The sequence below is a fragment of the Ips typographus genome, linkage group LG4 (genome assembly GCF_016097725.1).
Source record: "Ips typographus isolate SLU linkage group LG4, UJ_Ityp_2.0, whole genome shotgun sequence".
In the NCBI taxonomy this organism is placed as follows: Eukaryota; Metazoa; Arthropoda; class Insecta; order Coleoptera; family Curculionidae; genus Ips; species Ips typographus.
The window spans coordinates 4,556,837-4,578,220 of record NC_138425.1 but is presented as its reverse complement, the minus strand read 5'-3'; the positions used below and the strand labels follow the sequence as shown (position 1 = coordinate 4,578,220).

The following is a 21,384-nucleotide window of genomic DNA, read 5'->3' as shown; positions in this document are numbered from 1 at the left end:
ATGTATGAACGGCCGGTCTCCACGCAAATATGACTTATATGGGTTGTCTTCGGACTTGATTATTATTTCTGCAAGGCGTTGGGACAAATTGCAGCACCTAATAAGGGGTATCAGTATGCGTTTTTCTTAACTTTTTGTCGTTTAGATTATTCCAAAAATGGTATATTACTTTAGTTTCCTGATGGTTATACTTCAAATGGAAAAATGTTATAACCATAAATACAAAGTAATACTTGCCCTTTGAAATTTGCATCACAAAATATAATATAACGATGTCCTTACCTGAAACAAAAACAAATACTTTAGCACTTATGTTGTCAAATTTAATAATGTTCACATGCATATTACTAGTAATGTGAAGAATAAAGTAATTAAGTGGATCAGTTAATTGCGAGCTTCATTAAAAACCGCCAGTTTGATGGTAATTATATTTTAATATTAGCCTTGTTTTAAATATTCGACAGACCTAGTGTTTAACAAATACAACTTAACGAATGTTAAAAACGTAATAGACATAACAACGACGCTATAACATTCGTACAGTGATACATTTTTAAAACACATATAAATCAAACTTAACAGAAGTTAGCTGTTGTGCCACATCTGGGGATATCTGTACTCAACTCATAAGTTAGAAATTGGGTGCAAAAATCTAAAAACCGTACCATTAATGTGGTATCATTCAGTGAAGACCGATATGATTGGTTAAAAATGATGAGATTTTGTTTTTGCAGGCACAACAGCTATCAAGTCTAGCATCTAGTTGACTATACTGGAATGAAGGTTTTGTTGTTTGGTTATCAAGCCGTATAGTCTCTCTGATGAGCCAGATGATTGGAATTGATAAACAAAAAACAAAACCTCACCATTTTAAGTTTGTAAAATTTAAAAGAACCTACCCTAACAAAAAATAAGTATTATACTTCACCTTGCTTAAGTAAATTCTAATGAAGTGGCAGTTTTGAAACGGACAACAATTGCATATAACGACTAGAACATATGCGTGCGTTAACAAAAGATCAAATAGTAACAAACACTTTGTTGACGTCTTTTATGCCGCGATTAACGTAATAAATCCAAGAATATGCATAATATACATTTTCTACACTATAATAAACAATTTTATATTGATGATGCAAAAATAATGATCACTACTTTTATTATCATGAAATAAAAAAAAAAGGAGTAAGTGGAATTGAGCTTGTGGGGATTTAATAAATCTGGATACCAAAATTTGTCACCGAGAAAAAGCATTATAGATGACTGCAATTGATGAATTTAGCAATTTAAGCCATCTAAAACTGCAGAATTTAAATGTCAGAAACAAAATAGTTGCTGTATTAATCAAATATCAGACTTCTAGGTCACAAAAACCTAAATTACGATTATCAAAACTTACGACAATAGCATAGAATTATTGACTTTTTGAGAGTTAAAATTAACGGAATTAAACTAGAAATGATTATAACATCTAATTTGAAAAACTCAACATTTGAAATTGAGCTGTAAAACAAAATTTTCAAACCAAACTTTTGTTGTAACACCATTATTTTTTAATGTAATTTTCTGGTACTTGTATAGAAACATAAAAATATAAACGTATTCCATTGTCTACCTTCAGACTTTGAAATTAAATTAATTCAAGATAATGTCAAACGTTTAACAATTTGATTGGTTTATGAATTCCAGTATATATAAGTATTAAAAATGCGGTATTTAACCACTACAACCCAAGTATTTACCTTGGGCTATAATTGTAATTAAATTTTTTATATGTATAATAAATGTCGCAGTAATTTTAGAGGTCAACAATTTAGTTAACCCCATTTGCTAAATATTCCACCACTTTGGTCACTATTGTAAAGTTTTTTATTGTTTTGTTATGAAACTAACTGAAAAAAATTACCTAACGAGTTTGATAAAGAAAGAACAATATTCTAGAACCTTTTTACTCCTACAAAGATATTTGTTAATTCCTAACACCTAATAGTAAATAAGTAGACAAGTTGGTAGAGTTAGGAAATAGAGCAATCACAGACAATTTTACAAGTGAGCTATATGAAATAGACCATTTACAGCTTGTGCTAATAGTCCACATGTGAATTATTTGCGCAAATCTCTACACCATGGCTTGTATGTGAAGGTTTGTGGTAAAAAAAAAGCAATTTCCAGCTTGCTCCTTTTACTTAACCAATTACAAACCACAAACAGTGATGCAATTTAAAAATACAAAACTATCTGTTAACTCAGTGTCTTCACATTTTAATTCAAAGTCTTTCTGAAGGTTAATTACCCGACATTTCCAAGTCAATTTTAAGTACAACTTAAGCTAAGTTGAAGTTTGAATGTAACAGATTAGGTGCAAAATAACACAGTCTAAACTTAGCTAATGTTGGGGAAACGGACATTAATAAAATATTACTTATAAATACGCAAATCAACAATCCAAACATTATAAGAATCTTCACTGTTACCAAGTGTTTAATCGTGTCTCATGCCAACTAAATGATGTTTTATCGAATAAGATATTGCATAGAAGTATGATTTTATTGCGTGACTTAAATTATGTTTTTTTTTTATTTCAATTACAAGGAAACCAATTAGTAACAATTATTGTAACCCACCCATTCAATTTTAAAAAAAGTTTATTACTAGGATTCTTTATAAATTTGCGGTGTCTTGACGTCATTACATTTATTCACAGGAACGTCATTGTGGGTGTAATAGAAGTAAATATTGTTACAAGAATGATTGTGCATTTTCATTGTTATTACTGCAATATACACGGTTATTAACCTTAACATGATCTCAAGCGTGTAACCTTCCGCTCCTATTTTTTGCTGTAGAATCTATATCGAAATATATAAAGTAATTAAAATTATATAATTAAAAGGACTTATCATTTTTAGAGCATAATTAACTCACGTTTTTTTTGTGTTGTAATGTTTACAAATATACTTTCAGCTTATCAAAATTAAATTTAACACATTGCATCATACGAGAGATACATGCAAATTACATAATAATAGCTTGTTTCAAATTGGCGCCTATAGAGTTAAATAATTCTGCTATACATACATTAAGAAATTTAGTGCATAACTCTAGAATATTACGCATCAGAATAGGTAATCAACCATGTTCCTTGTTCCTTACAACAAGTTTACGTAACCCACGTTCTTCGCACAATTGCGATGTGATAAATGTGATTGCAAAGCATAGATAATTTTAAAAGTAAAGTCGTATTCATTCCATTTATGGGCTCGCAAGGTAGACATGAAGTCTAGCAAAACCGTATTTTTGTATTAAATTACAGCATTCAAGTGAATGACTAATAATCCAAACTCACCGAGATGTCAATAAACATTTGATCGTTTTTCGCTTGAACAAAACACATTATAATTGCAAATGGCCCACCCATTTTATCCACTTTTGATTTCCGTTGAAAACAAAAACATCTGCTGTGCAGCATTAACCACCACCCACATTCTTCGGAAAATTAGCTTCAAGTTAAAACGATGCCATAAATAATTCATCGCAAATCGATCGAAGAATGGGACTTAATCTGCGATCAAGGATGGTTGTGGAGGTCACGTCAGATTTTTACCGAGAGCAATAATACGTGTGTGGTGTGGAATTGCTAGACTTTGTGTCTCTGTTTGATACAGAAAGGAATTTAAATAATTGTGTTAATTAAAATTAAATAATGTGCTTAATTAATTTGTTGTGTGTTTTGTGGTATTATATCATCAACTTCCAAATAATCACATGCAAACTCTAATGCTAGCTTATACGAATACTCATTTTACATTTAAGATAAATGATTTGCCTCCTGGGACCATAAAATAAATTAACTTATCAACGTTCAACTGATTACTTGAATTATAACAATTTGCCCCTCTGTATAATGAAAACGAATAAGTGCTTTAAAGAAACGCCGATGATGAATTATGTAGATTAAATGTAAAAGTCCGTCATCCAAACACTCTGCATATCAGTTTAAAAATAGAAAGATTCATATTCATTTTCAGTGAATAATTTAAATCATATTCATAACAAACAGAAGCACTAATAGTACGGTGTCCCATTTTCAACACGTAAGTAAACGTTGTAAGGTATCACGTGGTGTGTGACATTTAATGAATTCAATAATACTTAGATCACTAACTATAATATGCATAATACCAATAACACTGTGCTAATATGCAAAAATGCAATATTAGATTCAATAGATTGGAGGATATATTGTACGTTTCACTAGATTTTGATAGATCTTAGATGTCTTACTATCCTAAAAATTTGCAGTACTGCAAATTCAAGTGCAATGTTAGAAAGAAGAAGGTAAATTAATTAAACATCATTCACCACACAAAACTGTTTTTTATTTGAAGAAATACTGAAAGAGTTTCCGCCAAATTTAATAATATCAAAGTTATTAGGTCAAAAATGTTACACCAAATACTGGTAAAGACAAACATTTACTTAAACAACCTGATGCCCATCGTTATGTTCCTCTTTTTTAAACATGCAGGGTTAAGGTTATTGTGGCAGATTGCTAGTTTTATGAAATTAAACATGGCGTTAGCAGAATTTTTATTACCTTTTTACAATATTAGTCTTGTAAGCATTTTAAAAATAATAGTGTATATTAAAACTGTCTAATTGTGTTCAATTATTTTCCGAAGTAATCCGAGAACTTAAAACTTCAAACAAATTTGTTTGTTGTTCTTCCTCAATTAGTTTCAGAAAAGATATTTTGTTACTTGTGGTTTTGTTTAGTAATCTGACTAAATTTCAAGTTTTATGGAATTTTTTAAACTGTAATAAACAAATAATAATTGAAAAAAATTATATCGTTACAAATCAATTAAAATAACTTTGGACAACAATAATTTTGAAAACCAAAAACATTATGGAAATCTTAGAGATTATCCTACAACATTATCGAAATTGGGCTACCAGTTGTTAATAAAAAGTGCAAATAACTGACTCTTGCAAAATTTGTTTCAGTGAAGGTGTGATCTTTAAAAAAAAAGAGTGAATTCCTTAAAAGAAAGGTGAATTCCTTAAACGTTCTTAATTTTTTGTTGGAAATGTCCCTTCTTCACATAATTTGTAGAAAAAAATTATTGTAGGTACTAATGCATATCGTATAAATGGTACAGCTGAACATCAATTTTTAAATAATAATTTAAATTACAATAAAAAAAATCAATTCTGTATGCTGATTTAAATTAAACTTTGTATTTTATTGGCTATTAAATAACTCTAAAACATTCAAAAAAAATAAGAAATTCAGAAAGTGTTTGTCGTAATGCGTATAAGAATTTAAGACCGTAGTTTGTTGCTAAACTCTTATTTTGCATATAAAACAATCAAAGAGGTAAAGGCAAATATTTAAATCTTTCATGACGTTTCACCAATTTTCCAACAATGGAGCCATTCTCAAAAACCTTTTTTGTCCAACTGCAGTATTTAAATTGTGAGCTAACAAACTTTAAATACAAGAAAATAAAATCCTACGTATTTTGCTAATAAAATTACACAATAGTTTGGAATATATCAGATTGGACCGGTTATCATCAGTAGGTTAACTAATCAAATAACCCAAAAACTAGTTGTAGTAAATTAAGATAGAACCTCAAATTGTAACTAAATACCTAAGTTCTTTTGTTAAAATAGATCTAATTTCCACCTACGACGTGACAAAAATAAATATTTTATATTAAATAAAACGTACGTGTATAACAGACATAGTAATTTGAAGAATACAGTGTTTTATGTAAATATACAAAAAAAATATCTATTGTAATCGTATGTAAATTACGGATTGACAAAAAAACTTTCAAAGTACCTTTCAAAGTAGAAGGACAAGTCACATAATTTTCGGAATGGCTTTATTTCGGAATTTTGACGGAATGGCTTTATTTCAAACAGGTATGTCAAGCGTTGTTATGGAAACGCCGAAAAAGTTGGTGAGTAGATTGTTAGTAGAAAGCGAAAACGCTCTAGAGCAGAAAATGATTCACTTTCTGCTCTCGCGCGGCGAATAACCACTTATAAACACTATTTAGAATTAAAATTGATGATATTCATGAGTATAATTTAAAAAAAAATAGGAAGAAAAAGCAGTGGTGATATGTAAATGTGACCTAATCCTAAAATATTGATGTTTTTTTTGAATATCAACTAAAACCATTAATCAAAATGTATTAAAGGAAGTTTTTAATGTCAAGATAAAACATATTTTAGCAATAGTAATTACTAATGTCAATCTATGAATATATCATTCTGTTAATCTTTACACAGTTGGATCACATTATATGGATGGATTAGAAATGTAGTGTTTATATGAATTTAAAATGAACTTGAGATGCCTTATTTCATCAAAACTTGCAAGTCCTATAAATTAATGTGTCAAAACACTGCCAACAGAAAATGATTAGACTAGCGAATATAATCAATAAACATCACTTAATTTCACATTTGCATCATTGCAGCTTGGCTAAAGTGTTTAAAAACGTATTTCACAATTCCCTACCAACTAAGGAAGGTCATGACCGTTTTAAATTAGTTTGAATTTAACTAATAGCAGAGTGTGACGACCACGCCAACTTTTTATCGCACTTCTGATACCAACCACAACACTCATTGGCCGGCCCATGATAGTAAAGCTCGTTTTTGTTCTGGTCTAATTATAGGTACGTACTATACAGGGTGATCCAAATTAATTGTAGGATACTTGAAAGGTAGAAAATACATAAAAAATAAACGCCAAAGTGTCATATAAACTATGGTTGAAAAGTGCCCCCTTTCGTAGCTAGTGGGCCCTAAGTAACGTGTTTATGCCCCAGGAAAAAAAATTATCTTAATTTTAATAAACTAAAATAAAACTCATATGAAATTTGGCATGCTTGTTCATCATTTTGAAGTATTCATTTGGCGTTTTTTTTTTTTAATTTTTTTAAATAATCTGGACAGGTACTAATTTTTTTCATTATGGATTAGCGTATAAAAATTACGGTATCTGAAAAACTATGCAAAATGAAAAGAAATGTTTAGACAAACTTTTCTTAGGAAAAAGTATGGGCTATCACATATGCCCCATCAGAACGATCTAAAATTATACAGTTTAAAGAAATTTAAAGCAGTCAAACTTTTTGAACAGCCCCTGTATTTGTCCAGATTATTTTTAAAAAATTCTAAATGACCACGTTAAAATGCATGCCAAATTTCATTTGAGTAACTTTTTTCGCCTAGGAATTAAAAATAAAAAAATTGTTTTAGTGGCTCACCTTTAAGGTGCTCCAAGTCCGCTAGGGGGCACTTTTCGACTACAGTTTATATGACACTTTGGGGTTTATTTTTAATGTATTTTTCACTCTTGAATTATCCTACAATCAATTTGAACCACCCTGTAGAAGTTCATTTGCAACGACCTGAAGAAGAAATACACATAAATTAACTGGATGTTATCAACATTTTGACATATTCGGTACGAATATACGTAAATTGATTACGTGTGTTATGTAAAAACACGTCGATAAGGGCTGAAAAACGTCATCGAGCAATTTCAGATTAAAAAAAGTGAGTAGGAAAATAAAATGCTATTAATATAAAATTGATTGAGCAATCGATCTTTACCGACCTTAATTTATAATGTCAGTTAGCCAATCCATAAGAACAAATACAAGTTTATCTACAAAGAAATCGGTTAATAGCCAACATTGTCCGAAAGGAGAATTAATTGATGTCAGTATTGACGTAACACGATTCACTTATTAAATCCAACAATCTATTATTAGGAGTTAAGAAATGTATAAATAGGTTCTCGACATAATGGTGCTAATAAGCATTCCATCCTCGCTTTCGGTTAATATTATTTTTGTCAGCCTTCCAAGCAATAAAACTTATTAAGGATGTAATCAAATACAGTTTTTTGTAAGCCCACCATCGATGATAAAAGATGACGTCCAACCATTTTGATGCTCAAATTGGATTAATTCGCTATTGTAACACAAATAATTGTGTACTTTCAAAAAAGTTTCCATTTTTTCAGACAATGAACAAACCGAAAATAAACTGTTTCTATCATTTTAAAACTGATTTCTAAGCTACTCGATGACCACGAGTTATATAAAAAGAAAATAACTTTAATCTCCAGAAGATAATTGAATATGACCTAACATACGTGTAATTTACTTAACATCGGATATTTTGCATAAGATATCAATTTATTGAGTTGAGTCAAAACAGGTATTTAGTGTCGACAATGAAACGTAAGAAATGTCACGTGAACTAAACTTTTATTGAACGCTTGTTACGAAAAAATACTCATCTCTAAGAATAACTTAGTAGATATTATTTAAAATTTAAATGTAATCAAACATCATTGTTTATTAAAACTTTATACAATATGTTGCGGATCTAATTGAAGTCAATATCAAAGTTGATTTAGCTAATGTGCAATAAATGTGAGGTTATTCTTAAAACAGCTGGAATAACTCCGTCTTCAACAATTTGTTATTCAAAAGAATTCCAACATCCTACGTGTGCTTCATTATTTTTATCATTCTGACATATCAATGATAATTGTATTTTAGGGAAAAATATTATTGAGTGTAATTTGTGCTATTCTAATTATAATAATTAGATTTCATCTGCAAACTACCTTTTAAATATACGAAAAGCTAAAGGGGACTTGTGGAGGAGATTCCGGCGAAAGGTCACACACACCTAAGTGTCCACAAAGTACCAGCAAAAGGACATACAACAAAAAAAGATGACAACACTTACAAATTCATTCAAAAAACAGCTGAAGAAAGTATAAATCTTATCCCAGAAAAACACACATGCCCAAAGCACTGACCCATCCTTTGAGCTGAAACAAAAGTAGGAAGAATAATAAAAGAAGTGTCTCACTGTCAACCAATCAATTTCGACCACTCACTCACTCAAATCGTAAGGTTTTAAGGGAATATACTTTATTCTGCTGCAAAAAAGCCAGGAAACCTTTAATCACACTGGCGCACCCAGAGGATGCATTGGTAATTTGTAACCAAACTTTTGGCAATAAGTAAAAGTCTTACACAGGTATTTCTAAATTATGCATAAGAAACGAATAAGTACGAGAGGTAAGAAGGGGTAACCAGTAGAAATCAGTCAATCTGTCAAAGCGGGTGTGACTCAGATGTCACAAGATATCAATCAGTCTTTCTGATGAAGTAGCTATGTGACAAACTACTGTCAAAAGTGTCAAACAAGTCACATTCGTTTCAGAAGACTGACACTTACAAAGTTTGTCGCCATTTATGTCTGACTTTCTCTCTTTACCACTGATTCCCAATGTCTATTTTAATATTTCCATATCTGTATTACCCGAAAATAGGCCTTATCCACAAACTGTTCTACAGGCCAATAAGACTTTCTCCTTTTAACCTTAAATCGCTAAAAAGACTTGTAGGTATAGGTATATCAGTGACAACCTTCTACACGCTTTCTCTCTAAATGAATTTCACATTGGTTCCATATGTCAGACTTAGCTCTCAATGATATAAATAGGCTCAAGGTTCATAGAAGACACAAAGAGTGCTATAACTACTTTTCTTAATACAGAATTCCAACCATGCCTCAATAGATTCGTGCAACTCAAAAATGCATCGCAAGAGCTCTAAGTAGGAGACGAGCACAAACCAGCTAAACTAATCTATAAGAGAAACCATCAAAAAGGCAGCAGGAAGAAAGTGAAGAAGGAGTTCTGTCTCCATTACCATATTAGTAAATGATCTGTTAAAGAATCTATCAAAGGATCAAAGATACGCAGACGATCTAACGATTGTAGTAAGGGGTAAATTCCTCAGTGCTCTTTACGAGAGAAGCCAATAGGGGTATTAAGTAAGTTGGCAAGATAGAATAGAGAAGAAACAGATATTTGCACCAGGTAGACTTATAGTAAAATATACAAGTCAAAGTGAGATAAAGAAAAAAACTTTTCTATCCCCTTACATAGATGATCCTCAAAATAGCAATGCAGCCAAGAAAATGATATAATAAAGCTCTCCTCAACTTATGATCTTCACTCTCAAGTGAATAGGATGACCAGGGTAAGTCATACTTCTGCAACACAACTAGATAAAAAAAATTCTAATGTAACCGACACTAACATACAATACTGGTGAAATCCTTGAATTTGATTTGTCAAAAACGAGGTTGTATTTTGACCTTTCCAAGACTTTTGACACTATTGATCATAACATTTTTGATACTACTTTGATTAGAGGAAAGGCTTGATTTGTATTGGATGAGAGGTAGAGTTTTATTGATTGGCCTACTCTATTTCATTCACAAAAACATAATGCAGTCTTTGATAAGTAGGAGTAAAGGAAAATATTAAGAGTACAATTAGTACGCTCTAGAGACTATTTACTGACGTAATGTTGGGAGCAAAGTAAATGTGGCTTCACGATGACGTAATTGGACAGTTGATTCAATTATAGTTTTGCTAAATTACGTCATTCTGACGTCGCATTCGCCTTGCTCACTTTATAGAGCCTCAAAACGAATGGGGTCTACGTGCTAGTTGTGTACCAAAAGGCTAATTGTTGCTTGAGGTCCTGTAGTACAAGACGCGGAAGAAAACTGTATTTAGATAAAATTCTTGCAGAAACAAATATTTTTGGTACACAGTTTTGCGTGAGGAAAGGTGCATATTACACACGGTAGTAGAAAATAGTAGTAGTAGTTTTCTACCAGTAAGCTGTTTGTTGTACGGTCAGTTTATCTGATGATTTTAACTGTAAGGTTTCAATGCAAATATTAAAGTTTATACTCTAATGTGACTTATACAATTAACTTTTTAGGAACTTACATAAGATCGTTTATAGGCTATTTTAAACCCTGTTTAAAATTTTCCATACATAAAACCTCCAAAAATAGATTTTACACCCTGTTTTTCCTAAGTGTATTAATTAAACAAAATTAGCATTTCTAGTGTTACAAGTTCTAAAATAATAATTATTTTACGATTATACGACCTTAACACAGCCAAGTGACTATTTACAACTTGGATAATATTTGCGTTCTTGCGGTTTATAACGTTAATTAAATTCATTTACTTTGCGATTAAAAATTGTGCCGTTGAGAGTAACACCTCCAAAACGCCTACAAAAACAAGTTACTACTTTATTCTTTGAGTGGGATGCGCTAGCATAATCAGATTTCAATTTTAAATTACCGACAGTGTATTTGAAGGAATTTCAATTTAAATAAACTGAACTAGAAGCATTTACATTTTGAAATTCAGTTAAATTGACCACGTGCAAAGACAATATGCTGAGTTCAGCTAACTGAAATAACATCATCATCAGACCACATTTAGGCTCCGCCTTATGACGTCAAACAAAAAATGATTGCTGAGAAATCGTATCAGGGAGAAAATCAAACCAAAACCGGTCACCCTTTGTGACCTTTTCCTTCGATTAACGGAAAGTGCGTCATCGCCAAGCTAACCACAGAAAAAAAAAAACAATCGTTAAATCATAAATTCAACTATCTGCTGTCACATTATAACAATTGCCTTTGAAATGTATAAGTTAGTTCCATAATTACCACACGATAACGTGAGTTCAAGCATGTAGCAAAACGCCCAAGTCTAGATAATTCCAGTTTAAAAAAAAAACATACCTTAATTTGACGTCAGTTGTTGAAGCCTACATTGATAACGAAATTAAAAAACATTTTATGGCCCAAAAAACTTCACGATCGTGTTGGTTGATGCATAAACATACAGTTTTCCAAAAATAGCTAAAACATTAAATTAGTCGTTATTTAACACATCAAGCTATCAGCTCAAAATTGCAGGGTAACTCGTAATTTTAACATTTCAAGCACGTTAAAACGATAAGTTATAGCATCAAATGACTAAGTAGACGCCAACGATACCAATCTTTGACACATTACAAGACACAAACATGTTTACATCGTCAGAAATTTATAAAATAAAATTATGTATGTACATACAACATGTTGGTCAAATCTAGTTTATCAGGAAACCATTAACTGACAGTAACGGAATTAACTAAAAATACATATTTTTATTAATGTTCGAATTGAAATTTTTGTACGTAAATTCGACTTTTTATGTTCAATGAAGGCCAAGGTTTAGTAATTTTTAACGTACTGTATCTTTGAGGAGCCGAAAATAATACTCAAAACCCTCTTTAAAAAACAGTTTTTTCCAGATGAAAAGATGCAGATATTCAGTTATAAAAACGTAGAACTAGTTCATTTTAAAGTAATCAAACAAAATGTTCACCATTAACTTCCTTGCAGTACTAATTTGATTTGAAGTGATTTCTAATATTTTGTAGAATTTGGGATGTAATTTGATCACATTCCAGCACTATCTTTTGACGGAAATCTCCTAATGAGATAAGTTAGATTAAGTCTAGCATACCTACATTTTTGATTTTAGAGGTCTGCAGCAGAAAAAATCTAAGGGTGAAAAATCAGGGGAATGTGCTGGCCAGTCAATGGGGCTCCTTGTTCCAATCCATGGAACAAGAAATGTAGAAATTTACGTGTCACTTACTTCAATAGTAAAAAAAGTGTGTTCATCTAACATGTTGTATTACAAGAATACTGAAGTCAATCTTGATAAAAACATATTGGTCTCTAAAATCTGATTTCTTTCTTTCTGATAACATTTGAAAACATTTTATAACTTGTTTCGTAGGACAAATATAAAAAAACCGCAACACATGTTTGAAAATATTGCGCAAGCTCATTATATAATATTAGAAAGAACGTTTTAAAATGGTTCCAGTTTCTAAATACAGTGGGATAAAGTGCAAAAAGTTTGCAAAGAAGTTTTCTATACCCTGTACATGTAATATAAAAAACTAGATTTCAGGACTTTTTGGTGATAAAAGGTGATAAAAATTACTAAAAACCTTGCTATCTCGAAAGTTTCCATGAGTAGTTCGGTTAAGGATTGTCAAAGGAATTGACAACATAACCATAATCGTTCTTTAACAATATGAACAGCGCAAATGTGTAATCTTTTTAGAAGAATTATTATAAGTAGTATGTTGTAGAACTGTTAGGGCACCTTAAAGCATCAGTAAATTAATTAAATAACTGAATTAACAAAATTATGTAGAGTTCTGCTACGTGATGAAACTTAACTAAGCACTACTAAAAATCACCTAAATTTAAAATATGTGAAATCCATTCTCCACAAAATCAATGATCAACACTTATAATAGGTATCAAAATATAAATATAAAAAAATTGGAAAACAGTAACATAGATGATAAAGATGAAAAATGTAATAGAAATAATAATTATTTAAATAGCACCAATAAAAATGATCGTCCTTGTAACGACCAGTACTTGATGCATTTCCAACACACCATAACAAAGCTATCCGGAACGTAAAAAACAATTACACTAATTAAGCCGTAACTCACCACTCACCTGAAGATGTTTTCTGTCAAAATAAAACATAATAATAATGCACTTTAGTTCAAGTCGCAAATAACAGGAAAAAAACTAAATTTCGGGCCCATTCCGACGGTATGCCCGGGTCAAAGATTGTCGGACAATTTGACCAAATTCTTCTACTTTTCGTTAAAATTTAACTTTTTTTCCGCGAATCGTTCGCATTGTTATTTTATCCTGTCCGGGTTTGCTTATTCGTAGATCGGCATATTCATGGTGGGTTCGTTCGCGAAGCAAAAATAGAAAGTATCGTGGAATTGGTATACCGGAACGTGAGACACTGGCTTTCATTGACGTCAATAGCTGTTAGCAGATTTACATGTGAAGCCGAATTTTGATGCCTTGTTTCCAATTACCTGCTTTGAAGAAGAAGCGGTGTCCGAACCGTGAATTAATCACAAAATTAAAAATGTCGCTGTTAAAATAGTCGCAGTACTAAACCTCTGGTCAATATGTGCGTTTTATGTATAGAAAATTATTTTTTAGTGTAGGTATAGTAAAAATCTCACAAAACGTTTTTAAAATAAAGTAATCACTGTCAGTAAACGCCCACTTTCCGTTTGGGAACCAATTACAATACTGCATGGAATTAGAATACTTATCAACCAAGTAATTATCATTGGTTACATTAACTGTTATCTCACTGACTAATTTTTGAGTTGATATTACTGAAAATAACTATGCAGTTGTTTATTTTTATCAGTGCACCACATACGTAAGTTTCTCTTACATATTGGAGTGTAATTGCATTACCAAACAGGATTTTTGAATGGTTTTTTCTCTAAATTACACCACTCCTTCGTATAATCGCATATTCTTCAACGAACGTATGATACTTATTATATAATGTTGGTAATCAATAATAACCATTATACGAGAAACGAATATTATTTGGAAGTCACATGGAATAAGCATATTTTTAGACAGTCCTAGAAAAAAGATGTTTTTTGTTGTTTCTTTATCAGATAATAATAAAGAAATATTAATTAGGTATGTAATTTGTCCAAAACCGTCTATCCCCACTGCAAATTCAGTGCTACAAAAAGTAAAATGATATAATGAATCAAAATAAATAGTTTCATACAGGGTTCTGGAAAATATAATCTGTTTCATGGATTTTAGACCAAACACCATTTTTTTTCGAGCTAAATCGGATTTGAACCCTAATTCGTTGTTTTTTAGAGCGTGAAATGGAGAAAGAGATTTAAAATAATTTTAGTTTTTACGACCTAAATTAGCAGTTTTAATGTCTGTATTTACCTAATATTTTAATAGCCTCAAAAGGGTAAAAGCTGGGCTCACTGATTTGAAGTGATACTTATAAAGTTCATAATACACAGGGTTAGCCATGTAAACCGTAGATTAAAAGGTTATTAGAACCCAATCTGTTAGGGTTATCTGTTTCTAGAAAAGTGAAATTGTTGAATTAAGGTAAATTGATGAGGCTTGATATATTTTAAAAATATTTATATCTGTCTGTCACTTCCGGTTTAACAGGAAGTAGATGTCACCCTCCTTAAGTGGGCAAAACAGACTTTTTTAGGTTCTGATAACAACAAAAGTTCAAATTCATATTCCCCATGGAAACATTTTCTCTTATGCTCATATACAGTGTGCACGAAATCATTTTTAACATCTGTGTGACTTTGACAGGAGCTATTATTTTTGAAATAATGAACCGGTCGGACATTAAGACATTACCGCCATACCCCTGATGTTAATCTTACTGCCACGTTTGTCGAGGAAGAAAAATGAGAAATTTGCATTGACGTCATTGTAAAAGTCACAGTAATGTCTTATGTTGTATTAACCAGATATCAGTTCTAGAAATATTGAATTTCTTGATAACATTGTTTGTGTCTATAGTTTATTTATGCCCATTAGTCAGATTACCCTTGTTAGGGATTTTAACCTTTATAGATTCTGGATCATAGGTCATGATAGAATGTAAAATTTAAATATTTTTCCAAAATTCTACATGGTTAATCAGCTATTGAAACAAAGAAATTTAGATGTTTTCTGACAGTAATGCACTTACTTTAGTAAAATCAGGAACTAATTTATAGCAATTTCTTGTAACTTCTACACACACTTCTTCTAAGATTTAACATTTTTATCAAGTAAAAAGTGTTTATCTTTAATCCAGGTTAAGATGTAAACGGTGAAGGTTAGATGAATCATTCACTAGATAAAAGCTATAATTTCCGTATGATTCCTAAAATTAATGGCGTTTAGGGTTTGTAAGCTATTTCTGCTCTTTTAGTCACGATTTACCGAATAATTGGCCACCCTGAATCACTGGAATGTACTAATATTATTCAGAAAATCCATCAATTTACAAGATCTAAAAGTATTAGTTTCAGTTTCTCCATGATTGAAATATTTATTCATAACATTCACTTGTAACTATACAAGTGAATGTTATGAATAAATATTTCAAAAACCCACTATATTATAATTTGTTGTGATTAGTAACATTTGTTGTGATCACTGCCTTTGTGGTTAAAGCACATATTCTAAAAGAACGTTTTTCTAGCTTCTGTAACTATAATAAACCATTCTATGTCACTTTCCTTCCAATCATCCTCCAAATTCATAAGGTTATGACAAGGCAAACCGATAGTATTCTAGGTCTAGAGCTCTAAACAGTTTTTTCTCATTGAAAGGTCTACTAATGCATACATGGAAAATTACATAAAATGCAATTCAAATGAGATGGAAGGTCTTTCGTTTCATTAAAACGAAATTTATTATTGTTAAATGAGAACCACATCGATTTCCCATCATTGTCGATCAACTCCATATTATTCCTAACAGGCAAATTCGGTCGGTAACAATGCTGTAGCAGGACTAGTAGTTATTACCTAATAACTAATTTTCACATTGTTGGCACAAACGTGATTATTTTTATGACTGTGGCATTGCAGTTGATATTAATGTCGTTTCTTATCAACCTTTTTCGCTTTACACCGTTTATAGGACAGGTGATAAAAATAATAGGCCGATATTACTATAGTTAACGAACCGCGTAAAACGATCGATATTATGACATCTCTAGTTACTGGTAGCTTAAGTTATCCGGAGGTCACCATTGACGTCAATGCGATAGTCACGTGGTATTGTGGGCTCTTCGCTGATATTTCAACCGCAAGATAAACTTACAATGTGGGCACGGAAACCGGTTACAGGGTGGTCCGTTTCAATATTCTAAGTACTTCAGCACGCCAATTCTCACTTTGCTTGTTTGACAAAAAAAACACAGCAGGATACGGGGGTTTCATGTTCAAAAAAGGAAACCGGTTACGATGATAACTCTTTTAGCTTGATGTGGGAACGTTATTATAATGCAAAATTTAGGTTTCCTTGGGAACGAAGCCTTATTTAGATCAACTAAGTAGTATTTTTCTTTGCCAAGTTAATTTTACACCAAATAACCTTGCGCTGTAATTCACTTTCTAGAAATAGTAAACTAGTGTATGTTTTTTTTTCTTTCGGAGGTTTTAAATCAGGATTAAAAGGAATTAATCAACAGTTTTAACAAACAGTACTGAAAAATATAACAAATCTAAATTCATTGATACTCTTGATCGTGGTGACACCTTCAGCATGTGTCGCACATGTATTGATAAGGACACTAATACAATAAAAGCACGTTCCTTAATAATCACTCTAACAAATTTATTTAAATCCAGAAAAACAAAAAACCAACAGTGGAACTATGTCACATGCCTTTCTGTAAGTCTGTGTTGTTTAAATCTCTATTTACATCATCTCCTTTTACTTTGACTTTTGCTATACAAAACTCACTAGTTTTGGTAATCTTCCATGCTACAGGAATTTTTGCTTACTCAACTTTCATGAATTATCTGTCTAAACCCTGTCACGATCCTCCTTATTGTTATGACTTAGCGCCATCATTAATAATTGCGATTTTTACACTGAAAACTACTAAAACTGAAAATGTCACTTTCAGATGATTGTGTATTGTTCCTTTGTTTCTTATACGAGTCATCACTATCATTCCCAAATCGATATATCAATAAACAAAGTGTAATGGTTATTTCATACCAATTAGGTTTTCACACATGATACACAATAAGTTAATAGGGTAGTAGAAAATTGGCTTGGCAGAGTTTTTATGACTAAGTAACGCTGTCTGGGTGACGAACATTGTAAAGTCCTAATTATAGCTTTTTGATGAAACCTTCGTGGTTTCTAAATTATAAAAATGATTGTCAAAAATGTTATTCATTTTTTTTAGCCAGGTTTACAGTACATGTTTTGTGGGTTTTCCCATTTGGAGTACGTCGTAGAAATTCCTTACAGTACTCTAACTGAACAAAGTATTACAGGAAGCAATTACACATTACACATCATAGTACTGTTCAATGAGTCATATCACAGTTTTGGCAAAAATAGGTGACTAAAATATTGCTATAATTGTTTTACTAATATTTCAAAATAAGCCCTTTTAATTCGAGGAGTATCTACAGTGCGTTTTTTTTAACGCGCAACATAGGATTTCACGTGTTAAATTTTTAAGCCCATGTTAGACCATGTTATTTTGGAACTACAAGTATAAAACTTGACGGGTGGCTATTTCGTACCCTGAAGCTTAAGTAAATTTACCAATTCGGCCTAAAAAGTGTTAAAAAACTTGCAAAAAATCATCTTTTTTCGAAAAGGTTTTATCGTTTCATACTCCCTGTATGCATTGTTGTTCTTTGTTGTTTTTGACACTGGCACGGCAGGTAGCAGGTAAAATTTGGCGTAGAAAGTAAAACAGGGTGATCATTAACTTTATATCAAGAAAGTTAAGAACAAAAGAAGTATTTTTATAAGTGAATTGTTCAAATTGACCTCCGTTTGAAGCCAAACAGTATATTCCAAACAATCATAAAATGCCCTTTTGACGTTCAAAAGATGTCGGGTCGTGATGCAGTCAAAATAAGTCACTTTACCTGCTACCTGCCCTGCCAGTATCAAAAACAACAAGGAACAACAATGCATACAGGGAGTGTGAAAGGATAAAATCGTTTCGAAAAAAAATGATTTTTTTCCAGTTTTAAATCACTTTTTGGACCAAATTGGTAGACTTACTTAAGCTTCAGGGTACTAAAGACACACCCGTCAAGTTTTATACTTGTAGTTCCAAAATAACATGGTCTAACATGGGCTTAACTTTAACACGTAAAATCCTATGTTGCGCGTTAAAAAAAACGCACTGTATGTTTGCGACTCGTGGTTAAAATTGCTTTAATTGCACGTGCACTCTGTACTAAACAATAAGTAGTAATATTCAACTTTATTTTCTTATTTCAAGTACCACAAAAAAAGGAAAAAAATAAAGAAGTAAAATACAATTTGTAATTTCTATATTCAAACTTCAACTATAAATACAGAACATCCATCCATCCAAAGTATTTTTCATTTTACATCTTACAACTACTTAAATTACGCTAACTCACGCCATTTAAAGTAACTTGAATACGCACGCATATTGTCCATGATTTTTTTTCAAGTAAACAATAATTTTATTATCGAATATTCTGGATCCTATGTCCAGTAAATAATACTATGTAATGCCATTTTGTACATTTCTTTGACTATATCTTAACTTATTAACATGTTTAATAGAATACCTACTAATATCATAGGAAAATCAATCCGTCTCAACATTAAAGCGTTAAAGCCACATAAATCTGATGAAGAACCTATTTCAAAAAAGGCGATTTGGTTGTATAGTATCAACCTTAATTATGATTCCCCTGGTAGAATTTAAATTATTTGATTTCTACGTGGACATCTTTAGTTACAAACCATTATACCAAAATTTGTAATGTTTCCATCTTGTCCTGTCTGAATTTTGACGTAAATTGGACTTGGACTAGTCTTCGACCGTGTTAATTAGTGGATTTGAAACAGGTAGGGCACGACAATACTCAAATCACTCATACACGAATTTCTCTTACGTCAATACAAAGACTATTTTTAAAAGCCATCAAATTTTCTGTTAACAAAATAAAATTAGTCCATAAACTTAATGAACATTATTCCGACTACAGAGTGCAGTTATGCAAAGAAATAAGCCAACAGTTGCTCAACAACAGACATTTTTCTGTTCAATATTTGTTTTTGAGATGATTGCACACGTTCTATTTTCAGTTATTTAGATAGATCCATTCTAAACGAACGATGGATTGGAAAATACAATACATGAATCACGATAAAAATGGAAAACGACTATAAACATAATGTAAACATTCTCCACTACATGTAGCTAATGTAAAGCAGTTTGTTAATACTAACTTTTCTGGTCAGTAGTTGGTTGATAAAGTTCAACTGAGTGGCCACCAATATTTTCAAATTTAGCTCCGTTTAACTAATTTGGAGACATTTGAAATGTAGATTTTATAGTACAAAACCAAATACAATTGAACTAATTGAGAAGTAACTCTTGTTGTACTAGCAAATGATCAAAGAACGTTAGAACAAAACTTTTACCATTCTATAGAGAATTTGTTACTACATTGAATTCTCATTATAATACTTATATCGCGCTTAGTACTTCCTCGTTTCTAAAATTTAAGCCGGTTGTTAAAAGTAACGTCTTTGTTATGATCCATCTTATTACTGACATCAGATTGGAAAATAATTACTAGTTCAAAAGTATCAGTGGAAACGGAAGCTTAGAAAATGTTTTCTAACGTTCGCCAGCAATAATATTCAATAATATGTATTTCAGCAATAAAATCCAATTTACATTAAAACATCAGACAGGATTGAAAAACTACATAAAAATATCAGGTTACTTTGTGAAACTTGAAAGTTTGAAGTAGTATTTTCTTTAATGACTAGTCTGTATAATGCTGGAAGAAATGTCCCAATAAAAATTAGCGTATTTTATCTTACCCACTTTTTAATTGGGCCACCCATAAAAACAACTACTCCAAACAACAAATAAAAAGAACTGATACAAAACGCATTTGTGTCCTACTTGACCCATACAATTTCAGAAATCTACTTGTAAATGATTATAACTGCCTTCCCTTCGTAGAGGTTTATCAAAGAAACACTTCCTAATTTTTTCTATTATTCTCTCCCTATAGCCAAGTTTTGCTCGGTAATCTATCACAAACAACACTAGAAACATTGAAACAATAATGAAGCAAACAATTATCAAACTAGGAACAAAAACATTGGTATTGGTTGGTAGATTTTCAATAAAACAGTTCCAAGTTTTAATTTTTTTTCCACTAGTGTTTCTCACTGGAGCCAAATTAATATTGTGTCTCTTAAAATTATTTAAATGTTCTGGCCATTTAGAACAATCAAACAGATTGTTATTTAAATCAATAATTGTTGCAGAATTACTGAATTCGAGTGATATATTATCAAATGGTAAACGAGATAAGCAATTGTTAGAAAAGTTCCACAACTGCATGGATTTTTTATTGAAGGAATGTTGATGAACATAAAGACCGACCATTTGATTTGACGATATATCGAGTTTTTCCAAAACGGTGTTATTCCTCATCCAAAATGTATAAAACTGAGCTATAGAGCAATCATTTAGTAATAATTGTTTTAATTGAATCAAAGGAGAAAAACTATCACTTAAACTTTTGATTAAGTTATGTGATAAATTCAAATGCTCTAACTGAACATTATGCACAAATTGTAATTTGTTCACAGCTAAAATACGGTTGGTCGATAAATCTAAACTTTTAAGTGACTTTAATCCGGAAAACGCCTGTACCGAAATAGTCTTAATAAAATTCATACTTAAATTGAGTGCCTTTAATTCTGTTAAGTTTCCAAACGTGTTTGAAGATATGTTAGTAATCATGTTATAGCTCAAATTCAAATGACTTAAACAAACAAAAT

The 21,384-nt window shown here is 31.3% G+C and overlaps 1 protein-coding gene and 2 long non-coding RNA genes across 6 annotated transcripts in view; 1 reads left to right on the top strand and 2 right to left on the bottom strand.

The window, feature by feature from the left end:
* The window catches only part of IP3K1 (inositol-trisphosphate 3-kinase-like protein), a 139,088-nt gene that overhangs the window by 29,360 nt on the left and 88,344 nt on the right, over nucleotides 1-21,384 (bottom strand). Inside the window, exon 1 of one of the 4 annotated variants that reach the window (XM_081978477.1) lies at nucleotides 13,474-13,664. The exons of the other annotated variants lie outside the window; for them this stretch is intronic. Within the exon in view, the coding sequence (XP_081834603.1) occupies nucleotides 13,474-13,503 (30 nt within the window). The 5' untranslated portion in view covers nucleotides 13,504-13,664. Of the gene's footprint in view, nucleotides 1-13,473; nucleotides 13,665-21,384 lie in introns of those variants that run through there. 4 annotated transcript variants of the gene reach the window in all.
* LOC145728364 (uncharacterized) lies at nucleotides 9,677-13,207 on the top strand. The gene is made up of 3 exons (XR_014178073.1): nucleotides 9,677-9,937; nucleotides 10,007-10,100; nucleotides 12,470-13,207. It is a non-coding gene; the product is annotated as an uncharacterized LOC145728364 (long non-coding RNA).
* LOC145728346 (uncharacterized) lies at nucleotides 18,856-20,513 on the bottom strand. The gene is made up of 2 exons (XR_014178064.1): nucleotides 20,106-20,513; nucleotides 18,856-20,075 (listed from the first exon to the last, which is right to left on the bottom strand). It is a non-coding gene; the product is annotated as an uncharacterized LOC145728346 (long non-coding RNA).